The 18,918-nt window shown below is 38.4% G+C and overlaps 1 protein-coding gene across 2 annotated transcripts in view; it reads right to left on the bottom strand.

The window, feature by feature from the left end:
- Positions 1–18,918, bottom strand: part of GLRA2 (glycine receptor alpha 2) — a gene marked incomplete at both ends in the record, with an annotated part of 175,987 nt that overhangs the window by 98,752 nt on the left and 58,317 nt on the right. For both annotated transcript variants that reach the window (XM_080795749.1, XM_080795748.1), the window contains 3 exons: positions 4,260–4,474; positions 6,691–6,828; positions 9,788–9,870. In XM_080795749.1, the coding sequence (XP_080651875.1) occupies positions 4,260–4,474; positions 6,691–6,828; positions 9,788–9,870 (436 nt within the window). The remainder of the gene's footprint in view (positions 1–4,259; positions 4,475–6,690; positions 6,829–9,787; positions 9,871–18,918) is intronic.

Below are 18,918 nucleotides of genomic sequence, written 5' to 3'. Positions count from 1 at the left end.
GGGGAAGAGAATTGGAAAAGCAAGGATAAGAACAGACAAATGTCCACCTCTCTGGACATCTTCAAGCCAAAGATTAGGCCTGGGCTGGGGACAAGGAAGGAAAAGAACGTTGAATTGGTTGTTAGACTAAAGTTTTATTTCAAGCTATCTGATTTTTTTAAAAATCTGATAACGGGGGGCACCTGGGTGGCTCAGTGGGTTAAAGCCTCTGCCTTCAGCTCAGGTCATGATCCTAGGGTCCTGGGATCGAGCCCCGCATCGGGCTATGTGCTCCGCGGGGAGCCTGCTTCCCTTCCTCACTCTCTGCCTGCTTCTCTGCCTACTTGTGATCTCCATCTGTCAAATAAATAAATAAAATTTTAAAAAAATCTGATAACGGACTGTGCTAAAGTACTTATCACCAATACTTTAGCTGTCTATTAAATTGTAAAACACCTTTGTTCATTCTGAGTCTAATGGCATGGCATATAGTAACCGAGAATCTATGGAATCTTTCTGAAGTGTCCTCCGGGTACAGTGAAAATAAAACCAACGGAGGATGTTTAATGGAAGTGACTGGAGAAAAATAGAGCCATTGCTTATTCAGATGCTCTAGAGCTTAACCCATTCAATAAATTGCCTACCTATGAAAGACAAATACGTGGGTTTATACACACACACATGCGTATAACAAACTTTAGCTCACCTCATTTGCATTATGATTATAAACAAATAATGGGCCATCCAAAGAACATGGTATCTTCTACTCATAAGGCCCTTTATGAGTCTTCTAATATTACTTCCCATCCCATGGAGCAGTCTTTTCTATTATATTATGGACTGGGAACAAATAACAATAAAAATAACCAGAATGAATTGAGTGCTACCATGTACAAAAACTGGGCAAAATGATTTATATATGTAATACCTCATCTTATCCTAGTTCAATTTTTACAAGGAGTAGATAAGGTCATTCTCATTTTAGAAATGAGGAAACAGGCTTGGAGAGGTTGAGTGAAAAGAAGTCTTTAAGATTTAGATGTGGGAGGCCTGCCTGTACTTCAGAATATGTATTTGTGGATATATTCTTAACTTCCCAAAGTCTACTTGAGGACTTCTGAAAAGAGAGACATAGTCCTTTAGAGAAATTCCATTCCTCTGTAGTGTATGTGATATTATTATGAGATTCTTCCATATATTAGAACTCTAATATTTTCTGTAAAACATTTATAGATTCTGTGTTAAGTGTATCTTCTACATGGTCTCCCATGGGGAAACGTGGTTGTTCATTAACTTCTTTATCCATTCAATGAGGATTTATTGATCATCTAGCATAAGTAACAGACTGTACTAAATGCTGAAGTTAACCTGATGAACAAGACAAAATTTTTGCCTGAATGGGAAGATATTGGGCATCTCCCTACAGATTGTCCCTCATTTGCTCTAATCATCCTCAATTTCTTCTTTTTTCCCAATTGTAAAATAAGATTTAAAAAATATATCAGGGCGCGATGAACCATGAGAGACTATGGACTCCGAGAAATAAACTGAGGGTTTTAGAGGGAAGTGAGGTGGGGAATGGGTTAGCCCAGTGATGGGTATTAAGGAGGGCACAGATTGCATAGAGCACTGGGTGTTATATGCAAACAATGAATCATGGAACACTACATCAAAAACTAATGACGTACTGTATGGTGACTAATATAACATAATATAATAAATACATAAATGAATAAATACACACACATACATCTTCTAGAACACAATGAGACACAGGCCCTCATATACAAATATATAACGATCGCACTTAGAAAAGCAAACAATAAAATCCTAATTATCCAAGATAGTAAGATAAATGGTGATTAATATACCAGAGAGACTATTATGTCATTGAAAATTATGTTCATGATAGATTTTTAATGCTATGGAAATGGAAGATAGTGTATAACTGTCTTTGTAGATAGTTTTGATCCTATTTTCTGTGTGTGCATGTGTGTGGGTTTGCCTCCAAATGTGCATCAAAGAAAGGCTGGAAGAAAATATACCAAAGTCTTAACAACAGTTACTTAGTGGATAGTTAATGTTAATGGTATTTTCTATATCTTCTATTTTTTCTCTAACAAGCATGTCTTACTTTTAAAGTGCAAGGTGCATGCCTAGTATGTAAAGGGCTACAGACTCTGAGACAACTGTACAATCAGCACAGTGGTGCTTCTGCTTGGGGACTACAGTGTTTATAAATTAAAACGAGTATGTGTGTGTGTATGTGTGTGTGTAAACGTATGGTCAATTTTTCATTTTCCATGACTCACTCTTTATCCCATTTTCCTTTCTCACTGTTATCCCTATGAGTCACATCTCCCCACAGTCAGTTGAGAGCCAACCGTGTTTAATAATAGCCTAAGAAAACATACGTAGGATGATAAACCTGCTGATGGCAAAAGGATAACCACTATGAGTTCGGAGCCAAGTACAAAATGAATTTTGATTATACTTATCCCTTAATCAGAGTTCCTGATTGCCTCTACAGACAAAGATCACTGATCAGTGACCATTGATTCAACAATAGTTTTGACCATTGATGTAGAATCATAATAGCAAATAAGAAGGAATAACAAATTTATAAAAACAGAAGCTCCCATTTTGAGATGAAATGACTACTTTTTTAAATAGCAATGGGAATTTGGAGGCTATAAATGTCTTCCTTTTTGACATTATCTGCTTACAACTTGTAACCAATACTTTAGCTATCTATTAAATTGTAAACTACATGTTTTGTGCATCCTGAGGTTTAATGGCATAGCATGCAGTGATGGCTAGAACTAATGACTAACAAGCCATAAGTAAATGAACCTGTTTGGGTTGAGGCACACAGTGGATTAGAATTTTTATTAGGTAAAATTGATTTGCGATTATGTAGCTGAAAAGAAAGCTGTTAGTATTTCTGCTATCTGTATTTCAATAGAAATGCAACACAAGTATTTTGTACAGTATGTTATTCGAGAAAATTAAAAAATATCAGAAATAGATTTATCCCTTTCTCTATTAGCATACAAATCTAATATTTATCTTTGAAGGCATAGAAGTTGGAAAGTTTGTATGACAATTCCCCCAGCATTCAGTCCATCTCCAGGAAAGCCACAGACCTCCTCCATATGTCATCTTATCTTCCAGCACAGCAGATAATGTGGAACATGATCTAACATATCTCATGTCAAATGCAGCACAACTGAACATAAGCACAAGCCAGCAAAGATAGGGGATTATACCTCAATTATTTGCTAGAACTAGGTTTTGGAGAGACTGCTCAACCAGTATGAGACAGTGTACAGAGAATACTAAATTGAACTCACATTCCTGGAAAATTGAAGCCAGCGACTCAATGTACTTCTCCAGTGAAAAGGAAATACACATAGGCACTCTTTCGGGGTGCTGGGACATTTCATGAACAGGACAATTATCGTTGTTTGTTTAGGCAATATTTATAACTATAGAGGACCTGCCCTCACATAAAAATAAATTATACAGCCATTATGGATTACTATTTGAAATGCTACAAAATGTCGATGTGTACCTATTATCCATCTCACGCTTCTTTATCCACCTGCCATGGTTGTCAGAATTTTCACCATCTTGGAAGACTCCACTGTTCTTTCTCTAGGTAACTATGTCACTTGAAAATAATAGTGTGTCAACCATTAAGGTAAATTAAGGAATGGCAAAGGTTCATGTATCTGCTTTGCTGCACTCTAATTTTTATAGTTATATCTCATATATACTCAATGACGTAGCTTTTCTGTATAAATTTCCAGGAGCTTAATTCAAACTTTTTTTTTTTTTTTTACTGTAAATGACTTCAATGAGTGTATGAATCACAATTGGCTTACCAATAAATACTTGACAATATAGCGTAAGTTGCATCAATCTTACTCTAACTCCTAGAAGCTTCATGGCTCATGAACAGCATGAGGTCAAAAGCACTCAAGGACTTCTTAGACATAATTCCTGAGCCATGTTTCTGCCTCCACTCCTTCCTCTCCTCTCTCAACCCTGATTCCCCTCTCCCCTAATTGATCTGACTAGGAATCTCCCATGTCCTCAGAGCTCTAATTCTCTCAAACTCAGCTCTTCGTTCTCTTCTTACATTGCACCTCCAACAGTACCACAGGATGCCAAACATTTCTGTCTTCAACAGCATTCTCCAGGTCACAAGACCTTTGACAACCCACGCCCGCCTCCCCGATCCCCGTCACTTGTTGTCAAGTAAGGAGACTTCTTACCTTTGGCAGAGATGCCCTGGAACCCGAACTCTGGGTGGTCATTGTTAAGACGGTGGTGATGCCCAGTGCAACCCTAGCAGGGGCTGCATCCATGTTTATCCAAAAGGAGACCCAGGACAAAATGACTATCAACAGACTGGGGATATACATCTGGATCAAATAGTATCCCATCTGGCGTTCCAGGTGAAACTTAACCTCGATGCAGGTAAACTTTCCTGAAAGCAGGAAATAATGATATAAAATCCAATTCGAATTTATCTTTCCCATTCTTGCCTCCCATTGTTTAGTTTTTAAGCATTTTGTGCCATCTTCCAAATCCACCTGTAGTCCACCTGTGGACTACAGGTGGATTTGGAAGATGGCACAAAATGCTCACCCTACATAACCAACTCAACTCTTTTTCAACTCTACCAGTAATTCAACTAACAGTTGTGAGAATGAGTTTATCTTTGTGTACAGTGTAAGAGAATGGTCGAGTTTCATTCTTCTACATATAGCTGTCCAATTTTCCTAGCACCATTTATTGAAGAGACTGTCTTTTTTCCGCTGTTTTTCCTGCTTTTCCGCTTTTTTCCTGCTTTGTCGAAGATTATTTGACCATAGAGTTGAGGGTCCATATCTGGGCTCTCTACTCTGTTCCACTGGTCTGTGTGTCTGTTTTTATGCCAGTACCATGCTGTCTTGGTGATCACAGCTTTGTAGTAAAGCTTGAAATCAGGTAACGTGATGCCCCCAGTTTTGTTTCTCTTTTTCAACATTTCCTTAACAATTCGGGGTCTCTTCTGATTCCATACAAATTTTAGGATTATTTGCTCCAGCTCTTTGAAAAATACCGGTGGAATTTTGATCGGAATGGCATTAAAAGTATAGATTGCTCTAGGCGAGTTGTGAGAATGAGTGATCTAAAGAGTCACAGGACTAAGGGCGGCTGGGTGGCTCAGTAGGTTGAGCATCTCACTCTTAATCTCAGCTCAGGTCTTGATCTCAGGGTTGTGAATTCAAACCCTGCATGAACCTACTTTTAAAAAAAAGAGTCACTAGACCAAACCATTTTTCTGAATCTGTGCTTGTAGCTTGATTATTTAGACAAAGCTTCAGAATTTGCAAGCCTGTCAGAAACTGACCAGTAGAAATAGTCACATTTTGTGAGGTTATAATATGTAATATATAACATATAATACATAACCTGTGGTATATATGCATAGCATATAATATATAATGCATAATATGTAACAGTTGAAAATAGTAAAGTTCACATGGGGTTCTCAAAGTATTTGGAAAATTGTCTATCTTTGTGCTATTCATATTAAGAGAAAAATGTACATTTGTGTATGCCCTGCATATAATCTAGTCATTGTAGCAATTTCCTAGCTTTCTGGGTAATTGCTTGAGGACATTTAGAATATTCCTAGAATCTATTTACAGTGTTACAGTACTTATAAAAAAGAGTACGTACAAAGATATTAAAACTTTTAACATACTATAAAGAGACAGATGTTCTTGCCCCTTGCCATTTTTCTTCCTCTTTAATTGGTTTGGAGACAGAACCCTGGAAGGTAATTTGGCTTAGTCCACACAAATTATGAGAGATAAGGTTGGATTCCTCTTGGTCAGGAAAAACACCTTGGAATCAGGTTTTGGCCACTTCATAAGAAGCACTATTGACTATTGGAATAAGTATTCATGAACATTCTATTTAGCAAGCGACCTGGAGCAGTCACTGAATAAACCATCCTGTCTAGCTTGCCTCTCCATGATCAGCTTATATGGTATCAAACACTGGGACATTCATAGGAAAAGCCATCAACTTTACTAGACAGGCATGATTTTCCAGGTAACAACATATGCCCACTTGTTACTACCAACTCATATTCTCCCTCTGACCCATGTGTCTATCAGCACTACTGACAGTGCATGGCATTAGAGCCAGCTGAATTCCCATCAGCTGGTTTTCATCCAAATTCTTATCACCATCGAGGAGTGGAGAGCATAGTAACTGTATTTCTGGGTTTACAAAGACCTATGTGGTTATTCCTCTCTTCCACTAAGTCAGAGAATACAAACTGATCTGAGGATCCAATGGCAAGAGTGGATGTCAAGAATGGGCCAGAATTTATATGTTTCCTGCACTATATACAAAGTCTTGTACACATTTCCTCAGACTCATTTGACAGCACATGGTCAGCAAGGGAACAGCAGAAGAATCCCAAATCTTTTTCCTTCTATCTCCATTTTGGAAAAATTATCTATTGGGCTCAGTGATTTATGCCAGAGGGACCAAGCATCTTATCTGTAAAGGGGGTTTTGAGCCAAGGTCTGTGTCTTGTAGCTCCATTTTCTTGGTAAAGATATAGCAATTAAGGGGGTGTGATATGTAGGCCATGTTGCAGATTAGAGCCCACTTGGGCTTAGCAGCTGAAAGTAAACTTACCAGTGTTATAGTGCTTTGTGCAATAGCCAAGTTCCTTCTCTTCTTTCAAAATAAACTGAGGCAGGGTCAGTCCTTCAGCAACTTGAACTGGACCATCGCTTAACCACTCAAATATCAGGTCATTCATCGTGTACCCAACTGGAGTAAACAAATCATAGCGAAAAATTAAATGCATCTTTCCAAGAAAGCTTGAAAGTCTAGCCATGTAAAGAACAAACAAGGAAACCATCTAAAGCAGACACATGCTCAGTCAATTCAAAATCATTTTTAGTAAGGGAGTTACAATCATCATGTCAACTACATGTCATTGAAGCCAAAGAAATTGAAGAGAGAAAGCTATTTCTGAATAATTTTTTCTGTGTAATGGGAGAATGGAATCTATAAAGTCCATTTTCTTCTGCCCTCTTGATTTACTAAATCTTTCTGAAGAACAAACAAGTAAATGGATATAAAAATCCTTCGAAGGTTGTCTTTACTTGAAAGAGCTGTGTCTGTGACAATCCAGTAAGATAATTCAATTCATGGCACTAGTCTTAGTATTTCAAATGAAAAGAATTCTTCTTCTTTTTTATTAAATGAGAATGAATTCATCACAGTCCTGCCTAAAATACTTCCATTGCAAACTTGGCCCCTCTTCTAGGGTATAATAGATTCGTTTTCAGAAAGCTTATGTTAGGATCTGTTGAGGGAAGAGATCGGAGAGGGAGACAAACCACGAGACTCTGCGTCTGGGAAACAAACTGAGGGTTGCTGGAGGGGAGATGGTTGGGGGGATGGCACGACTGGGTGATGGACATTAAGGAGGGTACCTGATGTGATAAGCACTGGGTATTATACACAACTAATCAATCATTGAACACTACATCAAAAAGTAATGCTGTATTATTGTTAGCCAATTAATTAGCCAATCTGTTGGCTAATTAAATTTAAATTTTAAAAAAAGAAAGCTTAGGCTAAAGTTCTTATGGTCAATCCTCTGTTATTTTGCCAAGTGGGGAGGCATAGGCAGACAACCTAAAAGGAAGTCGTGGAATAATGCAAATCGGGAATGTTCATTTGTGCTAGCATCTTGCTAACTGGGCCCACTCATCACAACGACTAATATGAAGTAAAACAGATTCTCCATCATGTAAGGTCAAATTGTTATATGACTCCTGAACCATACAAAGCAAGAATGTTATCAGTTTAGTAAACCAGAGTTAGTGCTTAGTTTCCAAGTTCCCACTAACTAGGTCATTATCTGCTAAGTGTTCTGGATCTTTTTGCACCCCAGAGACGAAGGCTGCTATTCCTTCAGGTATCATTTCTCTCCCTTCCCTCTTTGTGGTATTTGAACTCTAACATGAAAGTGAGGAGGACAAGGGATATTATGTGAGGTCTTGGTGAGCCAATAACTTGAGCATATTTATTGAGTTTATAGATTCTTGTTTACTGTAAGATAGTGACTCACCAAAGCTACCCAGAAATGAATGACACAGTTAACTGGAATCTACTTTCCTCTTTCTTTGAGCCACCTTTTCTATTCAAAGCCAAAAATAAAATACGGAAAGCAAGGAATTACGAAGAGGAGCCTGTACAAGCATTGATGTTCCACAAAGAGAATGGCCCACCCTGTCTCTTGCACTGCAACACTATATGAGTACTTGTTGGGTGTCTCCAACCAATGTGAGAAGATTATATCCCCATATTCGCGTAATCCCATATTCGTATCCAATCAACTTCTTACTGGTCACCACAATAGTAGTTGTTGCCAGGAATCCTGAAGCCGCAGACTGGGACAGACAGATGAGGGAAAGACAGATGGGGAAGGAGGAAGTAAGTAATATGAGGGTAAAAAAGGAAGGAATAATTCCCATCCTTCGCATTCGAAGTTAGTGGTGAACACTTTGTGGTTTCGTTACTTCTAGGGCCTGCAAGGACCAAGCGTATTTACTAATTGGAGCTTTTTAAATCTTGGAGGAGCCTCACATGACAGCTATGCTTGCTGTTTTACAGAGAAAAAAAGTGTTGGATGGAGGCAAGGGAGAGTTTGGACCAGTAGAGGAGACACAAAGAAGGAACCATTATATAAGAAAATGTTTTTCTCAACTTTCTTCTCAAGAAAAGAGGCAATAGGGAAAAAAATAAATACATAAAACCTATTGTAAATCAGAAATTCTCATTTTGTCCCTGACAACTTCTTAAAACAAAGACATTTCATTAGTTTGTTTATTTCTGTAGGGAGTTTCAAGGGAAATCTATAGTGATTTTAAGTGATCACAAGAAAACCCTGTCACTGCCTCTTTTTTTAATAATAGTTGATGTGTCTTTTTATCTTTATTATTCATCTAAACCAAGAAGTTAAAAGTATTTGCTTGCCCTTGCCTCATTAAATCTCCTAACACCCCTGTGGGTCAGTATTGCTTATTATTCTCTGCACTTTACAAACAGAGAAAGTGACAGAACAAGCCAAAAAAATTTTCATGTCTCTTGCCTAAGAATCCTATTACCTTGGAGGCATCAGCAGCGTATGGCACGTGTCAAAGATTTCAATGACATCAGGGCTAGGACATAAAGGGGACAAAGTAGACAGCATTTCTCTATTTCCTTCCCCATGCCTTTGTGGATCCCCTACCCATTGAAGGGAAATGCCTATTCTTCCATATCATCTCTGGCCCCCCTGTTCTTACGTCCTCCTCTGGCTAAGGTCCCTGTATCTTGTTCTCAAATCAATTATCCCTTCCTGCCAAAATTCCTTTGGGGTAATGGTCTATATGAACGTAAGATAGAAACAAGTACAATTTTCTGATGAGAAAGTGATTCATTTTAGAGATTGAATGACAAGTAATTTTAATTTTCCCAAGAGATGTTTTCATTTCAAATAAAAGCTACTAAATCAGTGTTTGTTTTTGTGAGGAAGGATGAGATATTTGGCATTTTACTTGAAAGATTTTCTGTGTATGAGACATGCACACTTGCTTGTCCTTCCATTAGGGCCTTGGGAGTTGGTAATAGGTAGAGAATGAGTTTTATGAGTCCTTTCTTCTTAATCACACGCTTAAAGAACCAAGTCATCAGTTAAAACAAGCAGGCAGTCATTTCAACAGTGGGGACTTACAGCTCTCCAGCTGCATTGTACAAGTCTGGACATCCATTGGAAAATTCTTCAAGTCCATGGGACAGGATAAGGTCAAGGTGAGTCTTAGAAAAAAAATCAAAAACAAGTTTTACATCTGCAAGGTCTGATTCTTGAGAAACAAATCAACAATACATTTGGCATTAAGCAAAGTGACACTGATTCAAATATTGAAATCTAAGCTCCATGCAGTGCAATGCTCTCTATTTTTCAAGCGAACAAGTAGTCATTGGTAAATTTTAAGAATATTATAGAATTTTGTTATAACCCCTTGTGCTCTATTTTTCAAGTGAACAAGTAGTCATTGTAAATTTTAAAAATATTCTGGCATTTTGTTATAACCCCTTACTCTCTATTTCCCAACTTCCAGTCTCTGACTCCCACCTCAGTGATCTCAAGTTTATTCTAGAATCAACAAGAGCACTGAGAAATAGTATCATATGACAACAATGGGCTCTTGCCCACACTGATGTCCAAAACACGTAAAGTTTATACTATTTTAGAATTATACTTTGGGAGAGGTGGACTTTACTTCAAGAACAGTAAATGATGTGATAAACATAATTGGTTGTGATGGGCATTGGTTCTCCTTCCATCAGATGGGCAAATGCTTAACTCTTCATTTGCTAATCCACATGGACAGGTTCACAATATATTATAGCACTTATTCTAGAATTTTGACAAATCTGGAGCAAGTAATGCTTGAGTTGAAAAAGACATTTGAGGACGGTAGCTTATACATAGTCTTCACCTCTCCGCACCAAAGAAAGCCTGCTATGCTCTTCCTTTCCTTTTGCCTTAACTTTTCAGAGCTCCAGCCAGCTCTGACCATGCCTTGTATCAGGATACTGACTGAGCTGCTATCTCTTTCCCACCATTTCCTTGTTTATTCCTCAAGGAGATGATGCACACCTCTTCCTATTCAATTTTTCTAGACCTCAGAAATGTAAGGAAGGAAAGTGAGAATCACCGGATCTAGGTTCCCTTCCCAGTATCGCCTCAAACACTCTCTGTCCCCTAAGAAAGACCTTAAACTCAATAAACATTCATCTCCTTTTCAAAGGATGGGATAGGATAAAATGATGCTATTCCCATTTAGCTCCAACATTAGCATCCCTGTTACGCTAAAGTTCACTGCTCCAAATTTTGTTCATTTTCTCTCAGACATCTTTTATATGTATAGAACCCTCTGATGCTTGAACAGGTACCTAAATTCTCCTTACTGTCATGCTCTTTCTTGCTCTCCTTTCCCGGTTCCCTTGTCTTTTCCTTTCTCAGCTTCATTTCATACATTCCACGCAAGCCAAGGCAAAACAAGATGTAGTGGCACACTTATGTTAAAGGACAAAATGCTTGGGAGCTGAAGTGAGATTAGGTGAAGAATCTATGCTGACAGTCTTCAAGATTTTGTTAAAATACAAGAATGATTGGGGGGCGCCTGGGTGGCTCAGTGGGTTAAAGCCTCTGCCTTCGGCTCAGGTCATGATCCCAGGGTCCTGGGATCGAGCCCCGCATCGGGCTCTCTGCTCCGTGGAGAGCCTGCTTTCTCCTCTCTCTCTGCCTGTCTCTCTGCCTACTTGTGATCTCTGTCTGTCAAATAAATAAATAAAATCTTAAAAAAAAAAAAAAGAATGATTGGGAAAAGCAAGATACAAAGCAGTGCATTGTAATCCCAATTATGTAAGACTAAGCTTTCAATCTTGGAAATAAACAACACTCTGTTAAAAGTAAGTACTTCGGTTTGGTGGGATGATTCACATTTCGTTTTTACTCCTTATTTGGCATTATCTCTGTTGACAAGTGTAATTTATTTGAAGGTGCCCATCTTCACATAATTAAACATGCCTGTCTTCAAACAATAGCTGAAAGGTAAAATTATAAAATTCCGTCTTATTCAGTAATCCTTTTTTATTACTATTAAAATTGTGCCATAAACATACAGTATTTCACCGTCTTTGATAAACAAACTACCTAGCTTCTATGGGCTGTTCTGAGAACACAAATACCTTGCTTCTAAAGGAAAGAAAATAGCTTTGAGTTCTAAACAACTGACTTTAAAAAAAAATTTTTTTTAATTTATTTATTTGTTAGAGAGAGAGAGCGAGCGAGCACAGGCAGACAGAGTGGCAGGCAGAGGCAGAGGGAGAAGCAGGCTCCCCGCCGAGCAAGGAGCCTGATGTGGGACTCAATCCCACGACGCTGGGATCATGACCTGAGCCGAAGGCAGCCGCTTAACCAACTGAGCCACCCAGGCGTCCCTAAATAACTGACTTTAAAATAACATTTTAGACAGGAAATATAATTTTTGTCAGTCATGGAGTTCATTTAGAGATAGATATAAATGGAGATATTGATATTTAGATTTTTTCCCATCACAAAGACTTTATTTTTTTTTTTAGAAAACACAATATTGTTGAGATTAATGGCATGTATTCTTTAAGGTAAAAGTAAAAAAATCAAAATGAAACTTTCTAGTAATCGCTAATATAATAATTTAAAAAAAAGAAAAAAAATCTTTTTAAAACCTGGCACTTTATTAAGGGGGAAAAGAGCTCAGCAGGATCTATGGATAGGGTTTTGTTATTAAAACAATGAGAATCTATTTATTCTCTCCTATTTTTTTTAAAATGGAAATATTTTCATCAAATAAAAAATATGTTCATCAGACAAAAACAATCAGGGGGCACGTGCATAATTTAAGTGAATCAAAACCGGAAACTGGAAATTTCATCATCATACTTTTGAGAAGTTAGAAAATAGTAATAGTGGAAATGAATATGAATACAGCTTTAAAAAACATGCAACACGTAATTCAACGGTATTCCATTTGCTACTGGAAACAACCCAAATTTAATATTCTTAATCATAGGCTTGCTGAATATTATTTTTTTTTGTGAAGTGAACTTTTCACATTGATTTAGGGAGACGAGGCCTCACATACCATTATTTCTGCCTTAGTGGAAGATCTCACAATCCTACACGGACCCAGAATTCTTTGGGTCAAAACTATGAAAAGTATGGAAAACTCCACTGAGAGAAATTCCCAACAAGCAAGAAACTATGTGAATTCTGTCTCAGCTGAGAACTTAGCCAATATTTTCCTTCTTCCTCATTTGTTTTTCTAATTTCCTTTCTTGATAGGTTTTGTATTGGAACCCAATGGACACCAATACAAAGAGAAAAAGTTAACGGCTCGTAGTTTGCTAAATCAGGTCATTAGCTGAGCAAATGGGAAGAGATTGTAGAGACCTAATCAATCCCTTCATGGGTCACAGAGCCCATAATCTATGAGGTCTTGTTTACCACATATCTGCAGGCCTCAAGTTCAGACTCGCCCTCTACTTATTTTTTTTCCTTTTTCATTGGAGTATACATTAAACACAGTAAAAACATACCAGTCTTATGTTACAGCATAATGACATATTACATCTTTATCCACCTATCTAATAAGCACCCAGATGCAGATTTAAAATACACCCATTACCCCCAGAATTCCCCTGCGCTCTCTTGCCTGGACAGAACCTTCAAAAGTAACTACCACTGCACTTCTTTTATTTTTAAGCTATTTTTTATTTTAAAAATGTGAATTTTGGGGAGGGGGGAATTAGACTGATATTATTTTCCCAAAAGGACATCTCTACTGAGATGTAGAAATAGTACCAAATAAGACTGACACAACATCATACTAAAACATGAAAAATTTTTTTTATCTATTTTACTCCGGCTCTCCATCTATTTAGTGGGTCTTACAGAATTAAATGGTTTAATTGAAACTCAGGCTTTTTGCTGCCAGATACTGCCTACAGCGTGTCAGATATGCTCTCTTCTTCCCGGTGATCTAAAATACTAAGGCCACTGCCCCTGAAGGCACTGAGCTGAAGCCACCCATTTTCCATTCGCTTTTCGGTTAAAGAACTCATTTCCTGAAGCTTTGTTACACATTCCCCCATTGCCACTGTGGTTGACATGCGTGCATTCGGGGGACCCCTGCTCCTGTTTGCACAAGGTAAAGAATAAAGTTTCCTTACAGGGGCCCTGTTACTTCACTGAGAGAAAGCTGCGCACCCTTTTCTACACCAAAAGCAAAAATAAATAAATAAATAAAACGAAGCACAGGAAGCCAGTCTCGCAAAATCTCATGCCCCTTCCTTATTCTTCCTCTCCTGCTCAGTTCACCCTGCCCATCAAACCGCTCTCAGGTTTGTACCTTACTCCAAGTTTAAATGACTGATAGAAGCAGACATTGCAAACTGTCTCAGTTACCCTCGCATATATCTCTCCCCTATAACAATGCAAGATCCCTAAAGCTGGGGACTCTTTTTTTTTTTTTTTCTTAACCATCTTAAACAGTGCTTGGTACAGAGTATTCAGTAAATATTTGTGGAACAAATGAATGAATCAGCATCCTAAGGCTGTGGAAATGGGAAAGGACTATGGATTTAGAAGAGAGGAACATGGTCACGAGAGCCCAGGGCTATTGCCAAATTACAAGGCAGGCAAGGGAAGCCAGCAAAGCTTGCTTGCCCCTTCTGTAAGTTGCTAAGTGGTTCATACTAGAAGTGCAGCAAATCAAGCTGAAGGAAAGTCAGGAAGCTCAGTCCACCTGTCCTTGAGCCTTGGACAGAAAGCTGGGTCCATGGCCAGGACTGTTGTCACATAGCTAGACAGATGCTGATTAATCATTTAACTTTCCATTGTTAGGGTGGACAGAAACAACTGACTCTTGAAACAACTACCGGTTCATTAAGGAACTCAGTGTTAGAAATGGGAATTCATTCTCAGTGAAAGATTCTTGAGGGGAGAAAAAAAGTCATTTGAAGAAAAAACGAATTTTCAGGTAGAAATACAAATTTTAATGAGTGATCTGCTTGCTTGAAGCAAAGATTGCTAGTGTACTTTTTTGGGAGAGTTTATTCTAATGGTACAGGAGTCTTACTTGGAGAGGAAGGACAAAAGGATACTTTTGTGTTTTTCAGGAGAAGCAAAAGAGTCCCTGGTATATTCCTAATGTTCCTCTGTTAGGGACCATGTTTAGCGCACTGTGTAGCACACCACAAAACCCTGCAGAAGGGACAGGACTTATGGTGAGGGTTTGTTTGTTTTGTTTTGTTTTTTAGCATTACAATGCTTAATAAGGAAAAATAAAAATTTAAGTGATGACAATGATAGTATTCATAATTCTGTGAGCACTTGCTATAGGTCAAGTACTCTTATTATTTTACAGTTATCGGATACCATCACATAATGTGGTGTTCTCTTTGTTTTTAAGATAAGCAAATTGAAGCTCAGAGGTTAAGCCATTTTCCCAAACCATTAAGTTACCAAAGTTAGGTTTGAACCCAACTTTAATTGATGTCAGATCCATTTATTTTTTTTCCACTCTACTCTACTCTACTCTACTTTTTTGTGGGGGGAAAAAATACTTAGTCGTTTATCATCCTCTTTTGTTTGCAAAGTCAACAGAGTGAGTTGTAGATACCTTAGTTGCCCTGTACCTGGTCAGGGATACCCTTTTCATTTTTCTTCAGGAATCCAGACTTCTCATGATCTATTCTTTTAAAAACTCCTCTAGCCTCTCCTGGTAGCTTCACAGAGTAGAAGTGTCATTGACTAGGGATCCAGGGACCTAGGTGGTAGACCCAGCTTACCCATAAAGAGCTATTTGACCTTAACTAAATCTCTGGCCACCCACAAGCCTATCCTGTTCAAAATTTTTATGATTCTAAACTATAAGTGAAGATGGCCAGATTAAAATATTTCTTCTTATAGGTAAATTTGCATTCTTGAATATAATAAAAACTTTAAATGCCAGTAATAATGCTTCTTAAAATAGGAACTTTCTGGCTATCTGGGTATATCAGTGACACATTAATTGCCCCCATTGGGCTTTGTCATCCAATATCCTAGAACACAATCCACTCTTTCCCCAAGAACATAAGGACAGCCTTATGGTAAAATGTAGGTTTGTTGAATCTCTCTCAGTTGTACTTTGAAATTTCTGAACCATGTGACATTCTAATGCCAAGGAGATTTGACAGAATGCATCCAGTATCAAACAAGAGTATCCTCTGAAGCCACCTAGACCTTAAGTGAAAGTAACCTGGCGGCAAGTTAGAAGTCAAGTTAAAGGTACATCATTAATACAACCTACAGATGGGGAAAGGATCAGGAAATGTTAGGGAGTCAGTGGATTAAAAGACACTGCCAGGCCAGTTGTCTGATCAATATACCCTTTGTCATAGTGGATTTAAACTCTGGTGGGCATAAGTGTCATCTGAAGGGCATCTGAACCCAGGTTCTCAGGTCTTTTTGATAAGCAGCCCAGGTAATACTGATGTTGGTGTCCTGGAGCACATCTTGAGAAGCATTACTTCCACATGTCTCTATGGATGACTTTAATTACTGTCAACAGCAAAGATTAAAAGGAGAAAATTTTAAAAGGGAAATAGGAAGATTGAGAAAGAGGTCTGCAATTTTTCAGTGATGTTAGCACTTTCTTTGGGAAATATTACCTTCTACTTGAAACCAGGGCAGGACAATTAGGCCCAAGTGGGGTTCTAAGTGATTGTACCAGGGTTGTGAGACAAGAGGTGTTAATCATGATCCTCAGTCACAGTAGAGAGTCGTGCTGGTAAAGTCATGGCAGAGAAACCAAGGTTAGTCCACTGGCAACCAAGGATATGGTGGGTGTGGGGGCATCTGGGTGGCTCAATTGGTTAATCTCCAACTTTTGATTTTGGTTCAGGTCATGATCTTAGGGTCATGAAATGGAGCCCCACATCAGGCTGTGCTCTGCAGGGAGTCTGCTTGAGATTCTCTCTCTCCTTCTCCCTTTCCCTCTGCCCTTCTCTCTGCTTGCATGTGCGCTCTCACTCTCTCTCTCTCTCTCTCTCTCTCTCTCTCTCCTACTCTCTCTCTCAATCTGTCTCCTCTTGCAAATGAATAAATAATCTTTTTTTTTTTAAAGAATATAGTGGATGTGGTCAGGAAACTGGGGTACTTGCTAAGAAGGGTAGGAGGACAGTTTCCAGGTACAGCAGAGAAGAAACCAAATCCATGTCCATTAAAACACACAAATGTGCAAAGGTAAACAATGGAACTCTAGTCAGGGCAGTGGCAGTGTATCAGGACACTGTCCCTGGTCTCTGGACTCTAAAATCAGCCACTGAGAAATTTCAAAGGAAGTTGTATGCATTGGATGAACCTCAGCTACAAATTTTACAAAGCTCATGGTACTGGGCAGGAAGGCACACAGAGCACAGAGGAGACACAGCTCCAGGTCCTCAGTGAAAAGAGATTAGTGTTAAACAGAAGTCCACCTGGGTTGTAGTCTAGCACATCCATTCAGCAATTTTTGACAAGTGTTTATTGGGCACTGTGCATACCAGACACTTGAAATTACAGTTTCTCTCTTGAAGGAGATCATAGTTTAATATTATTATTATTTATGTATTACATGGTAATATATATTAATTATATATACATTCTTTCAGTGGAATCTATCGCAAGAATTATGCATTCATTCTTCAACTTCTTAAAATAGTTCCCAAATCCCCATTTAAAAAATATTTCCAGATTATGTCAATCAGACACAACTGAACTGAATTAATTAAGTAAAAGGCTTTTAATTACTCCCTTGTGGCCTAGATCAGTGCTCACACTGGTTGGGTAGAACAGATACCCTTATAGACCTAGATCCTGAGAGGGCTCTTTGAGTGTATCAGGAAAGTAGGACTTGTTATAATCATTTGATGCTCCTAAATAAAAGCCCAAGGTACCCACAAAAGGATCTTGATCTATGAAGAGCAAAAATAATCTGTCCAACTTTGGCAAGGCAGGCAAGAAATGAAATTTTTAAACTTATCTTCTGAAAGCTTTGTAATTAAATGTCTGCTTTGAACGCACTCATCATAGAAAGCATAGACTAGGGTCCTGCTCACTGTAGCCCTGAGCTATTCACCTAATCTACCGGCAAGCACAGCTTGCTTGGCTGTGCTTGGCTGTGCTTGGCTGCACCTAGAAAGGCTTTCCATATAAGTAAAGATTGAAAATTCATGGTGTGTAAATTATTAGAAGTTCCAGAAAGATCCCATTGCATATCCTTGCTCAAACACCTTCCAACTCTTTGCTGCTACATATAATTAACTAACAGACATTTAGCTAAAGACTCCCATGACTATTAAGATGCAAATATAGGGAAACAATAGTGTTCTAAATACTGTTAGTCATTTCCTCCTTTGTGTATATGAGTTGATGGATCCTCAAATTCCCTACCAGTATCCCCAAGAGCAGACTTTGATACTGAGAGTATTAAATGGAAGGATGAAGCTGGATGGAAAACATGGCTTAGAACAGTGTGGCTAGGGCACCAGAGAGAAATAATTTTTTCAGTGTTGTCTAGGGCTGAACCTAAACCCCCCACTGGATCTAAGCTGTATGGTGAGACTCTATCCTCTTAATTTCAAAGAAATATAAGACCTGTTTTTCACCGTTGACCTTAGGATTTGGAAGTGGTGCCTTATATCACTGTTGGTTCATTGGCTGTTCTACTCCTCTCCCTTGACTAAAATGCCAGTGGCTGACTAGGAAGGTCCATGTTTACCAAACATTATAAAGGCATCACAGAAAATACCCATATGCATTGAGCAATACTAGCTGGGAAGGACAAAAATACAATATCTGTTCCCATCTGTGCCTGGTCCTTTTAGAAAAATGTGCACACATATGGTTGGCCCATGTTAATTAAGTCCAAATATGGACTGGATTCAACTTGGAGAGTAACTGATAAATCTGTGGCTAAAATTTTTCCAAATGCTTTGATATTTCCTGAAGAAAAATGTTTTGAAGGTGTTGAATAGGAGAGGACTAAATTGGACACCACCAGAAAGAGGAGCTCAAAGCACCGAAGACTCAACTAATACTGTTCACATTTTGGTTACATTTTACATTTCAGTCATTTCAATGTCATTTCAATATCAAAGTATTTATTTGTACACCCAGATATTCATCAAGATAAAGTGGTATGAAGTCTGCACATTAGAATAATGAGAACTGACTTGTCCTTGGTCACTTTATGTCTAAGAGCGCTGCATAGCAATTTTCTTAGCCATTTG

This window comes from Martes martes, assembly GCF_963455335.1.
Source record: "Martes martes genome assembly, chromosome: X".
Lineage (NCBI taxonomy): Eukaryota > Metazoa > Chordata > Mammalia > Carnivora > Mustelidae > Martes > Martes martes.
The sequence above is the reverse complement of the archived record's forward strand: the minus strand, read 5'-3'. Positions and strand labels throughout refer to the sequence as shown.